The 18879-nt window shown below is 39.7% G+C and overlaps 1 protein-coding gene across 1 annotated transcript; it reads right to left on the reverse strand.

The window, feature by feature from the left end:
* Nucleotides 1-4832: 4832 nt before the first annotated feature.
* On the reverse strand, nt 4833-18548 carry slc9a6a (solute carrier family 9 member A6a). Its single transcript, XM_026145255.2, has 16 exons — nt 18134-18548; nt 16609-16802; nt 15345-15422; nt 15070-15146; nt 14780-14892; nt 13696-13801; nt 9903-10044; nt 8726-8831; nt 8426-8514; nt 7950-8063; nt 7391-7502; nt 7096-7249; nt 6731-6761; nt 6544-6629; nt 6066-6171; nt 4833-5773 (listed from the first exon to the last, which is right to left on the reverse strand). Exons 1-16 carry the CDS (start codon nt 18423-18425, stop codon nt 5501-5503), a joined length of 2073 nt encoding a protein of 690 aa, XP_026001040.1. The 5' UTR covers nt 18426-18548; the 3' UTR covers nt 4833-5500.
* Nucleotides 18549-18879: the final 331 nt, after the last annotated feature.

Below are 18879 nucleotides of genomic sequence, written 5' to 3' on the forward strand. Positions count from 1 at the left end.
GATCCATTTGTTTGTAAAGTCGGCGAAGATTTGGCGGAAGGACTTAATGGTCAGAAGGTCCTACTTGTCGTTTTAATGGCTGTCATGGTTAGTCAAACACCTGGCATAAATACAGATTCATTCATTCAGCTCATTGCCGACGCCAAAAAACCCATTATATCTATTTATTTCCAGCCATATGCATCTGCATGCGTGCCTACTTAATAATAAGCCGCTAACTGCAAACACGTCACATTACTGTAAGAACACAGCAACTGTTGTGACACAAGAGCTACAACATTGATCAGAGCCATGTGTTCAGGTTGTGCAGGTCCTTGCAAACCTTGTCATAAATGTATGAATTCAATGGTGCACAGGGAGAAAAAATGTCTTCTGCAGAGCATCAAACTTTCTCTGATATTGTTATATAATTTACTATGATTTTTTTAATAAAATAAAAGAATAGTAATTTGCAGTTATTTGTCTTCAAAAATCAAATACGCCGACTCATGTGAGGAATGTGTGAAATGTAAACAGCACTCAAGTCAAGCCTGAACCAAAGTGGTCCTGTAAAATTACCATTTCCTCTGTAGAGTGTAAATCCAGGGTACAGACATTCTTGAGCACACTGGAGGGAGTTGTTCCCATATTAGGAGCACGTTACCTGATATCTGGCACAAATCATGCCCCAGGAGAGTTAAACGCCATCATTCCTGGCAGGTTAAGATCCAGACTTTACACTCACACCACTTTTCTTTAAAAAATTGTTAGTATTTTGTTTTGTTTTTTGCCTTTAGCTCTATCCTACCTAAGACTAATGAATCAATACAGGTCATCAGTTACATGTAATGAATATCAAAATATGATCAAACTGGGAAAAAAATGGAGATCATTGAACAAGAACATGAAGGTGACCTGGATTTTAAAGCCCATCTCAGAAACTTAATATCACACTGGCAGCGGTGGCATGATGGTTAGCTCTGTCGCCTCACTGTTGCCTGGGTATGAATCTACCATCTTCCAGTTTGGGCCTTGGTAGGCTCCAGCACCCCCACAACCCTGAATGGGATAAGCAAAAGAGAATTTGATGGATAGTATCACACTGGATTAAAGGTTAAGGAGGCTTTTAACTAAGGCTCAGTATAAAATCCAACCCTTTAATCTACCCCAGATTTGGGTTTAAGGAAATAATTAATGTGCTCTTCAAACTTTTAAATTATAGTTGCTTAAAATAGAGTTGTCTCCTTGTAAGAGGCTGTGTATGTCTACAAGCTGTAAGCAGTAGATTCCTGTACTCTTAAGTTATTTTTTAATAACGTCCAGAGGCAAGAAAACTAAAACAATGCATATTTTTCTACCATCTTGCAACCCTGACTCTAGAGTTGGGAATGCAAACTACATAATGTTTTAAAATGTGGATTATTAAGTCAGCTTGAAGCCAAATTTTATTCCTCTCTAAAATATCTGAAATCACATTGGATGCCAGCTCAGACTACCTGTCAGACTTCTAACGTAATTAATATTATAAACCGATTATTACACTGTAAGAAAATCCCTTCTCTGATTCATTCAACTCAAATGAAATCACTTCTGGCACTAAACTCATTTCATGTTTCTCAGGATGGGATGATCTCAAGAGTTCACGGCTTCATTCTTTTAAAGCCCAGACATCCACAATAAATAAATGAACAGTAAAAGAGGAGGCCATTACAGTGAGGGCTTTAATCAAAAGCACAGGCTTCTGTTTATTGACCGTTGCACGCAAATGAACAGGTGAGAGTATATTTACACAGATGTAAACAGTCAGTACCTGCAACACAGACAGGAGAGATCACAATGCCTCTCTCCTGTCTCTCTCTTGCACATATACCCACACATTCAAATCCTCATCCACATGCAGGCAGTGACACACACACACACACACACACACACACACACACACAGAGAGAGTTTGCGGTAGAAAGATAGAGTGGACTGTCTGAGAACACGGAGCACAGCAGGCTTCTTTGGTCAGCTACTTCAGACAAGATTTCCAATGATCAAAGCATATCACAGGTCACCATTCAGAGAGCAGAGACAGAACACGTACTGGCAGAGCAGTAGGAAAACACCAAAACCTCTTTTACTTTTTGCAGATTTCACATCTTTTAATGTCTCAAAGAACAGTGGATCACAATATTCCTTGTATAATTTTTCACTTTTGGTTCCCACTACGCCAAAGAGTCCATAACAGCAGAGGATAAATGAATCATGCCTGTGCACAAGTCATGGCAACGGCATTCAAGCAGCAACTTACACACAAAGTACCTGAATGGCGAAGCAATAAGATGGAGCAATGTGGGAATATTCCTTCATAAAGTAGCACAGAAAACAACTTAAGATGAATTCACTGACATGAATTTGCAAATCCCACAACCTTTCAGTGTAAGTAATATAAAAGTAACTAAGATAAAAACAAGAGTAGAAAAAAATAAACAGAATAGAACAGCGCAACATGTGTAATAAGTGCAAATCATTCTTTTTTATTCACTGTGTCCCTTTTTCAGAAAAAAAAAAAATATTCAGAAACACACTTACACATATAAAAAACAAAACAAAACAAAACTGTGAGATCAACAAATCATATTAGAAAATGTGGAGTTTAGAGACATAACTGATAAAAAAAGAAGAAATAAGAAGTTCCTGCACAGCAGAAGATAACTGTGGAAGGAAAAGCGATATCTAGCATGCCTTCTCTTCCTTGTACCTCCGTATCATCCCAACACATGAACGCTCAACAACAAGAGCCTAACAAGCCCCCCAGTCACCCCTTCTTCTCACTCTTTAACCACATCATCCTCCTCAAAGATCCATTTTGCATACACACAGTATTTTTTTCTCTTTGGATCACTAGGAGGCCAAAACAACAACTTTGAGAAAAAAAAGAAAAGAAAAAGAAAAAACGCCATGATTGCTTCAAGTCACCAAATGTTGTCTAGCTTCAGTCTGCATCAACACAGTGTTGCCACGGTGATGTGCTATCAACACTTCCTGTTAAACTCACATTAACAGCTGCTGTACTCCGCACCCAAAGGAGCTGACGACACCTTCCGTTCTTCTTGTCCACGCACTGAAATAGCCCCAACAGCGAACACTGACACAAGGCTACAAAGTCAAATGTAACACATCCGGCCAGGAGTACCTTTGATACACTGCATGTTTCTCTTTATGTGCCTCTGTGTTCATGGTCAACCATTACACATCAAAAACTCTACTGTGTACAGCAGACAGAAACATCCAGCATTTAAACAGCTATTGTTGCTCTGTTCTGGCAGTCTGCATAATAACAAACTACCACAGTGCCACTGAAAATATCTGCTGACATGTGGACGGACTGATTAATCCTGTGGGCTTGTCTTTTGAAAATAATTTCATACAACACAATCAATAAATTCACAGCTGCAACGGTTGATTGATTAACTGTTCTGCCAGTAAATAAAATAATTGTACCGCATTCATTTTAATACCAAATGAATGATCTAAGTCGTGCTGTTGAACAAAGGTAATGTTATCTACAGATTCTGAAGACTTGCGTTACATTTTTAATCAGATAATCAGACAAAAAAAAAAACACAAATGAAATAAGTAGAAAGATGTAATTTGTCCAAAAAAAAAAAAAAAAAAAAAAAAAAAAAATCAAATAATTATAGTTTTTCTTCTGGCTTGTAGTGACACCTCGACTTTTTGGGGTGTCAGTAGCCCAGATTTAGAGAGGTGCACCTTCTCTCTTATATAATGAAACTAAACTGCTCAAAACTCAGAAGCACGTCTCTTTCTGGAAATCATGACCAGCTTTAAAAAAGAAAACTGCATTGTGGACAGTTTCATGTACTTAACTAAAGGAGGAGTGCATTTACCTGTTACTAGAGGCTCGTGCCTGGATGTAGTTTAATTAAAATACATCCTAAATTAAACAGCTCAAAGACAGTTTGTAGATTTAATTTCAAGTAATGATGTAAAAGGAGCATTTCTGTGTTTCTCGATGTTTTGGACACCACAAGACTAGAATTGTGTTTGGTTATATTTGACAGAAGGCAGATATCTTTAATCTTTACGGCTCATTATTCAAAAAAAATAGGCAACTCACATCACATTGATCTTCATGAATAAAAAATTTACCTAAATCATATTTTTTCCTGAAACACTCTTTAAGGTCTGTGCAACTCTGATGCGCATTGTTCACTACTCTCATTTTTTTTAAATTTTTTTTACACCAAATAATTTATTAAACAACTGCTGGCAGATGAATGAATTGCTGTTCGCAGCCCTACCAAAAGCAGATAGATAGTTCTCATTAAGCACAATATCAGTTGTACGCTCTTAATACCACTGTAGCAGATAATTTAGTCTCAGATTCATGTATCTAGATGTGTTGTTCAGGTTCATTGAATGAGAAAATATAGACTAGAAAATGGATATGAAAAAGGTGATTCAGCTCACAAACCTCTGTTGCAAAAAGAATACAAAACACTTTAAGGTCATCTGCATTCAGATTTCATAAAATGTAAAAATGCAGGACAGAAATGGCACTAAGCGTTCTCGCCTCATCTCATTTGGATCTCGAAACAACAGCCCTTCGTCCTGCCATGAACGACAGCAGCCTCTAAAATAAGGTGTAAAGTCTCCCTCTATGTCACAGTCAAAGGTCATTGGGAGAGATCCACATGTTCACTGCCTGGTTACACTGCAACACTGGCATCACATTGTTACACACTATTTACAAGCAAATAGCACACAGACTGACAGCCCAAACACGCACTAAGTATATTGCTACCTTATGGACAGAGGTCTTTGTTTTATGTTGAGCATTTTTTTATCTTTTTTTTTTAACAATGGAAAAGTGAATGACTGACCATATTGAATCAGCTCTGCTTAACAGAACTAATCCAGTACTGGGCTGCCAAAAACTACAATTCCCAGGCACTTGATTGTAACCAAATTTACAGTAACGTTGTCCACTGGGTCAGCTTGCCTCTGACCCACAGAGAGAAGGCAGCAACATTCAACACAAAAGCCCTCAATCTCCCAAACTAAGAAAACAACTAGCATCCTCAGCATGCATATAAAAGTTATAGTACTCTTGGGATATACTTTACACCGACAAGTTAGCTAGTGGTTGCATTTACACACTGACACATGCTGCTAGATCTCTGTGCAATGCTACAGTAAGGTGACACAGAAATTTAAGCTGAAATGATTTAAAACTGATTTATGAAGAAAAAAACTGCAAATAAATATGACTATATTACAGTAATGGCAGAAAGGTGTGGAAATAAGCAGAAAGACAATGAGGTAGAGACGATGATTTGCCCCATAGAATATGTGAGAAAATGTGGCAAGAAGGATGGAACAAAAGTGCTAGAGAAAAGGGAAAAAAAGCAGAGAGAGGTGATAGGAGGAGACTCAGGTACTGGTCTTTTGCTCAATGGCTCGGGTCAGGGTGCGTCGGATGGTTGTCTGGGTCTGTATTCAAAGACTACTTTCACATCCGCATGCGGTGGTGGGGCTCTGTGAAGGGCGGCTCCGAGTCGTCCATGGGCAGCACCAGGCGCGTGCCTCTCATCACCAGCTCGTGATCTCCGTATGCTAACTCTCTGTCCAAGTCATCAGAGGTGGCAGCGCCAGCAAAGGCCGGGCCGCCGCTAGTGTGGGCGCCACTGGCGTCTGTACTGACTGTGATGTCGCCATATGTTAGGTTGATGTCACCGTCTCTCAGGATGAGGTCAGAGTCGTCATCCTTCAGCTGGCATTCGTTCTGCAGGAAGAAGAAACACAAATTGTTCAAAGAAACACAACAAATTTGGGGAAAAAAGGATGTGACTTTAGCACTCCATAGCTATTGGATGAAATTGTGTTCAACCAATACAATTATAATTTTGTCCCATGCTTTGTGTTTCCTTATCCATCCAATGAGACAATGAAAATTGAAAATGAAAACTGAACCGCTGATTCATGACCGTTTTCCATCTGGTAATATGGGATTAAAAAAAAACAAAAAAACAACACAGTTCAGTCAGAAATAGCTCTTGTATAAACCAGCGTCTGACCTCAAAGGCCTGAGGGCTGGTGAGGAAGCGAGCGAGGGGGCCGCAGCAGGGAGGCAGCGTGGCTGTGAGAGGGGGGCCGCTGTGAGTCAGGATGGGCTTCAGGTAGCTGGAGGGAGGCTCGAGTCAAGGACATAATGCGCGTGAAATAAGCACTAAAAGACCGCTATTAGACACAAAAAGAAAGCTCCTGGTACGGTGTGATGAATGCTTAATGAATCCCAGTCCTCAGAAGAAAATGTTCCAAATTAAAGTAATTTCATAAGGTAATTTATTTTAAATGCATAGAACAGTCTGACCTTCATATTTCAGAGCCAAAAGATGACCTAATGTGAAGTTAAGTCTGTAAGTGGGGCTCCCTCTGCTGCTGGTAAGTTGAAGTGAAGTCATTAATGAGTTATCACATATTCAAAACACTACATGTATGGTTTATTTGAAAATTATTTCTTGATATTAATAACACTAATTAAGCAAAGGATACTTGTGGTCGAAGTTGTACCAAATTCTGAAAAGCCAGGCACTTTCTTGTTTGGTGCTCCTTCTCTCTGAACCTTCACCAACACTCATCTGGACAAAGACAGACAACACTGTTTAGGTGTCTTGGTTTCCTTTACAGTTACTTTCCACCAATTACATAACTACAACACGTTTATAAGTGCCACACTCACAGAGTTATCTTGATCCGAGTCCACTCCCACACTGTTAAAGAAAAAGAAACACGTGTAAATCAGCTGCAGTCGTAAGCTGTCAGAGCAGAACAGTGCTGTGAAGCATGTTTCCCCCGTTTTACAAGTTCACCAGCAGGAAATCTGCTTATTAAAAAAAGACAAGACAGAGCAGCACATTCTTCAAGACGTTCAATAATTGTTCGAATACTTGCCTGACAGGATAACTAGATGAGTTAAACACCCGGCATCATAAAGTCAAAATATTTATAGACAAGCATCAGACTTATTTGTGAAATTTCCCCACTGTTAAAACAAATGCTAACTGCAAATCCAGTCTGGACTTTGCAGAGGAAGGATAGGCATACCGTATGCGCTGGCAGGACAGCATCTGAGTGGTACCACCCCCACAAATCCATACAGTGAAGAAGACCACGAGCAGAGTGGTGGAAAACATCATCTGACGAGCATATGTTGCAGTGTCCCTGATGGACAGTGCAAAGGTCATTGCACCTCGCAGGCCTGAAAAGCAGAGCATGGAGAATGTTGTATACAAGATGAGATAATAAGCATCTCTGTTGGTTATATTTCACTCTGTTAATAAAGGAAAGCGCTTTGCTTAAGACGGCACATAATAAACATCCTTATCCGTACACCACTAACCTGCAAACATCATCATGTGCTGGAAGTTGGATCTGATCTTGTTGCGTCGTCCCAGATTAAGAAGGAAGGAGAGAGGGTAAATGTTAGCGGCTCTTCCTATGAATAATGCTACCTGGGTAAGAACATGGTTAAGGACAAAAGCAAATGAGGTGTGCTGTCTCCTGCCTATTTACTACTTGGTGGTTAGTTGTAATAAACTTCTTTTGTTCCCTTTAGGGAGTGAATCATCTGCCTCAATCTTACCCTATCCCTAGCATTTTCTTCTGTTATACCAACCCTCTGCATGTCCTCCTTCACTTCATCCATTAACCTCCTCTGAGATCGGTCTATCCTTCTGTCTCAAATCACCCTGGACGCTAGTCTCCAGCCACTCCACCCTGCCTACACTCTCTTCTTCACCTGTCTTGTCCACTGTGATGCTATATAAACTCATCTGCCTGCACTCTCGCTACTCCTTGCATGGTCACCTTTCCATCTGTCTCCCACTGCTGTAGATAATGCTTCAAGCCAAGGATTAACATGGCTTATGTGAACTTGGCAGGGCCATGTAAAAAGATACAAAAGCTCCAACGATGAACATCGGATTGAAGACATGGTTTTGGAACGTGAAAAGGGTCAATCCCATGTAGGAGAAAATGAAGTTCTCTGCCAGGAAATTTAAAAGTTCAAACAGCTGCAAAAGAAAAGAAACAGCATGCTTTACATGACAGCTGATATCCAAGTATAGATAGATGTATACAATAAAAGAAAAAGCTAGAGTTTCCAATAAATGCTGTTAAACTTGGATTGCATGACTGATTGTAATTAAACTTAAAATGCCGCTTTTTTATTCGCTATGTCATATAGACATAGAAAAGTTTTGATTTTTGTGTCTTTACCTGTTCAACAAACCTACAATAGCAGATAACTGATAAAGCAATCTGCAGTTTTTGTTTAATTTTGAGTCTCCATCACCCTACTTCACCATAAAACAAAACAAAACAAGGAAAACGCAATACTTAAAGCATCTAAAAAAAGAACTGAATAAGTAGTGACCTGTTTGGTTCTGTCCTGAGACTCAGGAGACAGATTGTTGTAGGTGTAATGGGCCTGAGTGATTCCACAGAAGAGTACTGCTACCACACCTGCAGCACACCAAAGGGGGACGGAGACACACAGAATAAAGATGGGATCAATACGCACTGATTTCTATATGCTCTGATGCATAAAGCTTCCAGCTGGACACAATTACTATTACGGTATTATCTAAATTACTAATCTCATTTTTTGTTTTTGATATTCTGGTAATTACAGTATGTCATACACGTAGAATGTGTGGATCTGTGTGTGTGTTACCTGTGAAACCACAAGCCTCAGCCAGTAAGAATGTGCTCCATGACATGAGAAAGAACAGAGCTGTTTCCAACAGCTGGAAGTCTCGCAGCTTGGTAAATTTAGTCACGTGGACACCACAGTCAAAGAATTTAACGACATACTCAGATATTGCTAAATCCATTCATGTTGACCTTTTTACAAATAATTCAATTCTAAGACATTAAAAAAAACAAATAAGAGAACCAATAAAGTTCTGCTTTCCATTTGAAGTCTGAAACTGTTGGCTTCTAATGAGGTTAATGTCAGAATAACGTTACACAATCATTTTAATCAGCTTTTTTTGCATTTATTCTACATTTTCATATAGTATTTCACACAAACTAATTTAGTGCATGGTATAACTGAGATACTGATGATAATGTTTCAGTGTTAAGAAGCTAACCATTTTAGAATTGAAAACATGTACTCCAGGCCTCGAGGGCCGGTGTCCTGCAGGCTGTGTCCTTGAGCCAACACAGCTGATTTAAATGGCTAAATTCCTCCTCCCAGAGGCCTGGTAATGAACTAGTCATTTGATTCAGGTGTGTTGACCCAGGGTGATATCTAAAACCTGCAGGACACTGGCCCTTGAGGTCTGGAGTTCCCCTACCCTGACGTAGACTATCACAAAAACATTCATGTAGCCCCGCTCAGAATGTAAAAAAAATGACATAGATGCTGGCCAGCTAACACTAAGGCTTTGGTGTAGTTAAATCTTCCCCTTTATGTCCTTAATAAAATGGACACGAGAATAAATTTCTTTGGTTAATGGTGACTGTGACCTTATAAAACAAGTCTTTGGCTGTGACACAAAATTCATACGCTAACTTTAGCAAGGGAACAAACAGAATGAAGTGATAAAATATTGATGCTTTATTCCAAAGGACAAAGGTCCGGTCTGAACAAAAACTTTACAGGTTGAGTTTAAAATGCCAAAATAAATTGAAAGAACCTTCATGTCCCTTTTTGTATTTTGGAACTGAATTTGATTGCACTTTTTATGTACTTGGTTTGAATGAAATACACTATTAGGAGTTTCTTGATATTTATGGCACATGTGCGTATGCTCATTAAGAGTCTGTTTGCTGTTTAAGCACTGCTACAACAACATGTAACTTATCTAAATAAATGCTACAACCAAACAAACGAAAAAAGATATGAGAGCGGTGACGATTCCAGTGGCAACTCCTAGTGCAAATGAGCCGCTGAAAACTCCCAGGAAAATCCCAAAAGACTTCAACATCGCCATAACCTCAAAGGTGTGGCTGTTGTCTCCTTCTGGTTGATATGCTACTATAGAGCTGATATGAACACAAAATACAAACATTTAATGGCAAGTATTTATGCAATGGCAGGGCAAATATTTATAAGTGTACCATATACAAGTTAATGCCTGCATTAGTCACCACAACACAGGGTAGTGTAAATTTAAATTTAATGTTGCTGAAACAAAAGTAATTTAAAAAATAAATATCTCTCAGGGCTCTCAAAATTTCAAAATCCCTGGTAGCCCTTCGGGCAGGGACTCTTCAGTTTTTGGTAGCCCAAAATAAATTTAAGTAGCCCGAATAAAAAAAGAGAGCAATTTTTTGATTGATGTTTTGTTTCCTTTACAATATTATACATTAAAGTATAATATTGTAAAGGAAACAAAACAATCAAAAAATTGTTGAAAAACAAATTACAACATTGTATAAAAATTACAATCATCAACTCAAATACTTGGTTCTAATTGAACAGAAATTTCTATGAACTTGTAAGAACTGTGTAGGACATGGATCAGTCTGTGTCAGATCCTGAATTTGAAATTTCCACTGAAGTCACGGGTAAGAGACAAGTGGAACCAAGATCGAGGCCATTTGCTTTTTGAAGTTTGCAAAGACTGCTAAATTGTGCCAGTGGTAGTTCACTCTTTGCAACATAGTACGCTGTTTTAAACAGATTTTCAGGTTTGTTTTTAGTATGTTATTTGCAATTGGTGTTTGTTCTGGGAAACATATTGCAGACTGAGCAATAATGCATTTCTTGCATTTCTCATGGGTTCTAATGGGGGCCTTTCTTAAAATGACTGGTCCCAGTAACAAAGGCGCTTGTCGACTCAGAAATCGAGAGAAAACCAACAACACACCCGGCAGAACATTATGTTATTTACACAGGTGCACATAAGTGGTCCGCATTCGCTGTCAAAATAAAAGACGCACACCAGATAAGAAGTTGCAACGCGCGTTTGCGTCCATATAAAAGGCGATCAACCTCTCACATGTTTAAGCTTGCTGCGGTAGATTTCACTTGTCATGTTTGCATAGTAAGCTAACGATTGATAAGACGATGTCAGAGGAATTGGTGCGCAAATTATCATCACTCACAGATCAGTGCTGTCGCTCTCTATACACAGTTCGCGCGATTGCAAAGTGAAAGCAAAAAACAAGCGCAAATTCAAACGCGATTTCAATATGTCACATATTGACAGTGGCTCATCGATGCCAATGACATAATTACCCAGCTACATTTCCGAAAGAATGCAAAAGCATTGACATATATTTTTCCTTCCTATGATAGCCCGACGGGCAGGGCAGAGATAGATTTTGGTAGCCCGACTGGAAAAATCGCTAGCCCCAGGACGTCGGGCTAGCGATTTTGCGAGCCCTGTATCTGATTGAGGAATCACTCATCTTTGGAAAAGAGAGTTTATTACAGAGAAATGTCTATTTCCAAAATAAAAGCTATACTATACGCTTCTTCTGGGCTATATTCTCAGCAGCATATTGTAGCGGGGCAGGGCTGTTCGGGGTTCTGTTTGTACAGTTATGTTTTGTTTATGTTGCCATAGTGACGAGTGACGCCCTCTCGCTGCGACGGTGTGTCCTTCCGGGGTCAGAGGGCGCCCTGTGTGTTGTTGTTGTTGCTGTGCGGTTGCCGCGCTGAGCAGTTAGCTAGCGGCAGTGTTCTTCTGCAGATGTCAATAAACGGCTGTGCTCCCTGGCTAGCTCACGGGAAGCAAGACCAAACGACACCTCCGTCTCCTCCTTGTCTGAGCTCGCCACAATCGTGTCAGAAGTGGGATGATGGTAGCACCCCATGTTCTGACCCGAGTGACTTTTCCCCCGCCGGTCGTGACCGGCCGGTGCGCCAAAAGAAGGCACCTGGACATTTGCAGGACTTTGTGTGGGGTAATCGGGTCGTCGGGGACGACTGACCCCTTAGGTGGGGGCTATGTAGCGGGTCAGGGCTGTTCGGGGTTCTGTTTGTACAGTTATGTTTTGTTTGTGTTGCCATAGTAACGGGTGACGCCCTCTCGCTGCGACGGTGTCCTTCCGGGGTCAGAGGGCGCCCTGTGTGTTGTTGTTGTTGCTGTGCGGTTGCCGCGCTGAGCAGTTAGCTAGCGGCAGTGTTCTTCTGCAGATGTCAATAAACGGCTGTGCTCCCTGGCTAGCTCACGGGAAGCAAGACCAAACGACACCTCCGTCTCCACCTTGTCTGAGCTCGCCACAATATTAAACATATCAGGTCCCCATAAGGAGAATCATGTGCTAACGGCTGTCTAAATGACTCGGGTAAAGTTTGTAGCATGCATGCTTGTTGCTTTTGTCTGCTTCCACTTGTCTTTGCACTAGGATGATGTCAGCGTAAACGTGCAGTCATATTCGTTGTGTTCCCACTAGTGCTGTCAGCGTTAATCTCGTTGAAATGACCTTAACGCTACGACAAGGCAAATCTCCGTTAATGAGCTACCCCTGATCGCCCCGTGCATGGGGCTAGACGGCCAACACGTTAACGAGCTAACTGCGCTAACACACTAGTTCCCACCCATGTAATTGAGCATTGCGTGGCACATCCAACATACTGTTTTACTTTAGTCCATGACGCGCTTACCTTCAGGGTCATACGAAAACCAAAATAATTCCAAACGCCAGATCTGAATGAGGGTGGGGGAGGTTCATTTTGCCATGTTGCAAGGAGAGCTTAACTTCTGTCTTGCTAGCTTGCCCTGCGCTCTTCCTTCTGACGATGCTGTCTGTGTTGAGCGCTCAGTGGATCTGCGCTCGACAGTGCAGCCTAGGCGGAGTAGTCGAACGCAGATTCACTGAGCGCTCAACACAGACAGCATCGTCAGAAGGAAAGTTGATAAAATAAATTACAAATTTTGTATTGTTCAATACATATGCGTACCGAACCGAAAGCACTGTATCGAACGGTTCAATATCGATACGAGTATCATTGCACCCCTAATATACACATATATATTTTTTAACATTATGCTGAAGTAGTTTTGTGCTCAAATGTGCTGAACTTGGCAAACGTTTATTTCCAAATAAGAGATTCAGATCTTTGAATAAATAGCTGTATAATAAATAGCTATTTGAACCAAGTGTCGCAGTAAAATCACATTTGTTCACCCTCTCTCTTCACAGCCCCCACACTCGCAGAACAAATCACCAGGCATTTTGTCTATAAGCATTCTGGCTTTCTGCCTTTCCCTTGGCTCCCACAGTATCTTCAAAGAAAATAGGAATGTGCTCTTAGCTGACTCATAACATCAAAAACATTTAACCAATAACAGAAAAAAAAGAATAAATAATGCAATGTTCTGCATCTCTGGTTGAATAGCCAGAGTCTTAAAAACAAATGGCCAGTGATTTGTCATGTTTATCTCAAGGCACTGCAAAAGCACACAATGCCATGCTCTACTTAGTGCACCCGTTCAACGGGCCGGTCTGAGTGTCTCCACAGGGCCGGGCCCCTCCAGTCTGCCTGCGCTTTAAATTTACAATTCTGTGGAAATTACAGCAGTTCCATGTGGCGGGGGACAAAAACCAAGTCAAGTGTTAGTTTAACAAACCTGTTTCACATTTAACAAGGTGTTATTGGGAGCTGATACCAGGTTAGTAAAAGGTCACAGGTCCATCAACAAAAAAAGAAACGAAAAAAGAAAAAAAAGGGAGACAACTTACGAGGACAGAACCACGGCCACGGCATCGTTAAGCACACTCTCTCCAAACAGTAATGCGTAGAGATCCACGTCCACCTGCAGCTCATTAAAGATGGCCAGGACTGTCACTGTGAGGCACAGAGAACATACGTCAAAATTCACTTCCAAACGCTGCTATACAATGTTGTGCAAAAGTCTTGAGCCACCTTTATTTCTTTACATTTTGCTTGGAATATGGGTGCAGCAATTTATTGCAACATCTACAAACATACATGGAAATATAGTATATAAGGGAAAAAACAGATTTTGTACAATTTTAATGAGCTTTAATTGGTAAGACCAACTTTATTATTTAAAGCTTGAACTCTCTTAGGCAAAGCCTTCTTGTCTTTTCTCTAAACAGTCTTCAAGAATACTTCTCCAGGTTTCCTGAAGGATATTTAAAGCTCTTCTTTTGGATGTTGGCTGATTTTGTTCAATTCTCTGAAAAGATGATGCCACACTGCCTCAATAATGTTGAGGTTCTGGCTCTGGGGAGGTTAATCCATGACAGTGTTCTATTGTGAGTTTTTCTATCCAAGTATGCTTGTACAGCACTGGCAGTGTGCTTGTGATCCATGTTATGCTGAAAAATTAAGTCCTGGCCAATCAGACAGATCAGACTCACTCACTTTTGCACCTCTCTCCTGACCTCCTCCATACAGACTGACAATGGCTACAACTTAAAAAAATTCAAATCTGAATTCATCACCCAATAAGACTTTTTTGGTAATGATTTCAGTCCAGTTGGCATGCCTCAACTTTTATCTCTATTCCCCTACCATTTCTTATGAGGCTTTGAATAACAGTATGTGGACTCCTTGTTAAGTAATGTCGACACAAAACCGGTTCATTCTTTGAATTACATACATTTTTTACTTTACTTATTCATGGCTCAGTCTCAAGGTGCTGAACAAACATAAAAACATTCAGCTGAAAATGTCACTTTTACTGGATGCGGTGTGGTGGTAGAAAGGCCTTTTGCACACTACTTTAGTTAATATATGTAACAATGTGCTTTGAGTTAGTAGAAGAAAACTTTTAAATCTGAGAAAAATCATATGTACCAGGGTCTGTGGCAGAGACAATGGCCCCAAAAAACAGGCAATCCGTGAAGAAAAAGTCTCCATTCAGCTGGCCCACCTGCTTCATTAGCGTCACACAGCCATACATCAGCAACCTGATGGAAGAAAAGGAAGAGCAGGTGGTTTTGTCCATCATCATAAACAACAATAACTTTAAATGTGCATAGTTGCACAAGGGTTGTAAAATCACAAGGATGAATGGCTTTCATGTTTTTGCTTTTTTTTTTAATAATAAAATATTTTTTGTAATAATTGCAAATTAAGTCTCTTACCCAATAATAAAACAGGAAATGACTGTCCCGAGAAAGGCGTAAGCCAGGATGGATCCCATGTTCCGAAAAAAATGTCTCTGAAAGACAGAAGAGTTACCAGATCAGCAATCAAATGCATAAATACTATAAAATAAATTATTCATCTTGATGAATACGTAAACCCCTGCGGTCTATAAAGAGACCACAAATGGACATGAAGTTATTTAATTAAGAGCCAAATACATACTGAAAATATGTATTTAATAAATGTTGACTTTTTATATGATATACTGTACCCTTTTTAAGCTGTAGCCAGCATGGAAGATGATAGGCGGTAGAAGAATATTGAAGAACACTTCAGGGTCAAAGGTCACCTGAGTTATACAAAACACAGAACAAAATTACAGATCTGCATCAAAAGAAAATTAACAAGTTGTTTTCATTAATATTTCTTTCTATGCTGTTGCATTTTTGGATTGACTAAAATATCAGTTAATCAAAAATGACCCATATGGGGCATCATGACACAGCTTCCAGGACAATAAACAAAAAAACTACTATAATAGTAAAATGGCATGTTACAGAACGAGGACAGCTTCTAGCCACATACATATACACACACTAAGGCTAATGCCATTTTTAGATGCTAAATCTAGAGCAGTGCTACATTAAAATCAGTATGTGGATTCAATCTCTGACAATGGATTAGATGTATTCATGTTTGGAAAACAATCCTCAATTTCTGAGCGTGAGATTATGACTTAAATAGATTAAACCTGTTCAGCAGATTGTTTACTTGTTTGGTGGTTAGAATAGCGTCAAGAATACTGCTTGTATGTAATTGTGCAGCTGTTTAACTGACAAAGTACAAAGTGACAAACACACCCCAGCACATGACAACCGTAAAACAAGTACTTTTATGGTTTCTTTTACATTCTGTATCACTAATAAAGGCATTCTGCCAGTTATTTTAACAGAACATTTCAGGCCCTGTTTAATAGTCTTCAAACTGATTTGATCTAGATGTAGAGCTATTGTTTTAAAATTGAAATAGCTACTTAATATTGATAATAAAGAATTTGTATTACATAAAGAGAAATACAAATCATTCAGCTTACAAAAAACTAAAACCACCATTTAATCCCATTACAAATTAACCTATGATTTCTCTCTTGCATTGGTTAGTTATGTTGTATTTAAAATATCAGAAGGGTAGCTGGTTTTGATCATCGGTGCTTGCAGATTTAAACATCTGCTATCATTTCAGTGTAAAATAACTGATAATTATGTCTTTGCTGATGATTAAATCATCTGATTGCTCCAGCTCAGGGGTGGGCAATGAAGCTTCTCAAGGGGATACAGGAGAAACTGGGACTCTTGTGGAGGGCTGTACCAATAACTTATACACAGATAAAATTAATACTGAGTTCAATTTACTGGCACCGTCCTCCACAACAGTCCCAGTTTTACATAGTCCCTTAGGAAAATAATTACCCATCTCTGTAACACAACTGCTTGTATGTAGACATCAAATTCAAATAATAACACGACACAGTATACCTTGCGCAGCATCTCATTATCCTTCATGTCGTTGCCACTGATCTCCCCTTTCAATGTGTACTCGTAGAACTTGCCGCTTACATTGACCAGCAGAGTGGCAGGGCTGGCATTGACCTGGCAATTCAAGGTGATGTTGCCAACATCCAGAGGAACATGAATGATGCCATAACGCAAAATCACTCCAACAATTAAGCCTGGGGAAAAACTCATAAAAACGAAAGACAAAAAAAAAAAAAAAAAAACAGGAGAGAGAGAAGAGTTGATTAATACAGGATTTTTAACAGTTTATGGCACGTCGCCACAGAAACGGATGGCGAGTGTAGTTTCAGGCTACCTGATGCTACAGATGGTATTAAATGTTTCAGTGGGATTCATTTGTACAAAAAAATATTTTTAAACAAAGGTCTACTCTGAACATCACACACGTACCTAACAGCTCTGGATCTCAAATTAAAGTCTTAACACATCCATGTGAAAATAAATTACCCTATCAGATACTGTACCAGCAAATTAGAATTTCAATTAGTTTAGATTAGATTAGGCCATATTGTCTCCAGTGGGAGAAATTTGTCTTGGACAACCGAGGGGAATATGTCACACAAAATAACACAAAAATCACAACATGTCTGGTATCCTGTACCTTTTTTCCAGAGGACTCATATTCTTTATAAAAGATGGGATTTATATCTGTAGTGATTTTCCGTCCCTTCTTTATCACCGACTCTTTAAATATCTCATGGAGAGAAAATGGAGGCAGGATGACAATCATCTTTCCAGCTATTTTGATCAAATTTTGGATTTGTGATCTGATCTTGACCTAAAATGCTCAGATCAAACATCTGTTACTATTGGTAGTAATGCATGGTTTGGTAACCATGTAGTAGACAGTAATGTCACAGCAAAAATAATAGCATAATGTTACTATCCGCCCTATGGAGCCTTCATAAAAACTAAAAATGAGTAATTTGTGAATGTCTAGACTCTAAAAGCTCTGCACAGCCAAGCAGAAGTTATTAATTATCTGTTAGATGTGAAGCAGCTGGGTTGTGAGGCAAAATGTAAATGATTCTACGGTGGCACGACCACTTCCTCTTCTACAGGTTGGAAGATTTCTAACAATACTCCTGAAATTCAATATACAGAAGTGGAAGCAAAGTCCAGTTACACACTCATGATTGGCATTTGTCCAAATAATCACTTGTGACTTGCACGAAAAAGCAAAAGCAAAAACAAGTTATTTAAGAACTAAAATTCAGTAGGATTCATAAGACAGTATTTGTCGAAACTGCTTAGGTGCTGAGATGTAATTTCTAAGATTAAGCAGTGTAAAAGAGGCGTCCACTGTCGTTAAATTACGCTTGCTCAATCACAACATAAACCGGAACAGTCCTGCAGCATAAATGTGTTAAAAGGGGCGAACTTATCAAGCCTGGTGTTGACACTCGTCTGTTCAAAATCTAACTATTAGGACACAATGAGTGTAACAGCTCGGATGACGTCTCTCTGTCACGATGAACCATCTTACCATAAATCATTGCCAGCCCGGTTTCGTGGAGAAACCTGAACCGCCGATGTTTGAACAACCAGATGGTCAGGATGGTGAGGGTGAGGAGCAGGATAAAGATCAGCAGGTCAGCGCTGTCTTGTCTGTGGCTCTCCTCAGCCTTTTTCTCAGTAACGATGTTCTCCATGGCACTGTCTTCCTGAGGTGATGATGCTCGGCAAACACTGATGCAAACAGGCAGGCTTACTAGCGCGAGCAGCCACAGCGTCCTTGTTGCCCTCCGGGCACTGCTGACAGTCACTTTAAACACCATTTCGGCTTTCGGCGGCCAAATGCTGCAACGTCGCCGAAGGTAAAAAATAAACTTGTGCAAATATTATTCATAAACGAAGGGGAGTGGACAACAGAAAGACGACAGCAAAAGAGAAACCAATTCCGGCCCGGAAGGGAAAAGTAATTTTTCCAGAAAGTGTAATTTTATGTTTCAAATTAAAAGCACACCACCGTACCGTGGATGGCTAAAATCAACGCCAGTGGAAAAATTTAATACCGCAAAAAGAAAACCTTCTAGATAAATAAAAATGTCTATCTGGCAGTTTTCTTGGAAGTTTGCTTCTTATTAGCGCTGATAGTTTTCCCCGAAATCTTTTATTATGAAATATTTGACGATAGCGTGTTTACCGGGAAGTGAGTCCAACAGTCCTTTAGGCTATCGATTTGTGTCGTATTAAAAAAAAAAATAATAATAATAATAGTAAACCAAATAT

This window comes from Astatotilapia calliptera, chromosome 2 (assembly GCF_964374335.1).
Source record: "Astatotilapia calliptera chromosome 2, fAstCal68.1, whole genome shotgun sequence".
Classification (NCBI taxonomy): Eukaryota; Metazoa; Chordata; class Actinopteri; order Cichliformes; family Cichlidae; genus Astatotilapia; species Astatotilapia calliptera.

What these genes read in the sequence shown, in the direction of transcription:
- slc9a6a (XM_026145255.2), bottom strand. Translation starts at nt 18,425, where the DNA reads ATGGTGTTTAAAGTGACTGTCAGCAGTGCCCGGAGGGCAACAAGGACG. An exon ending in ATTTCCTGTTTTATTATTGG is followed by an intron (nt 14,893 to 15,069) that starts GTAAGAGACTTA and finishes TTCTTCCATCAG; the next exon opens with GTTGCTGATGTATGGCTGTG. An exon ending in TGTCTCTGCCACAGACCCTG is followed by an intron (nt 13,802 to 14,779) that starts GTACATATGATT and finishes TGTGCCTCACAG; the next exon opens with TGACAGTCCTGGCCATCTTT.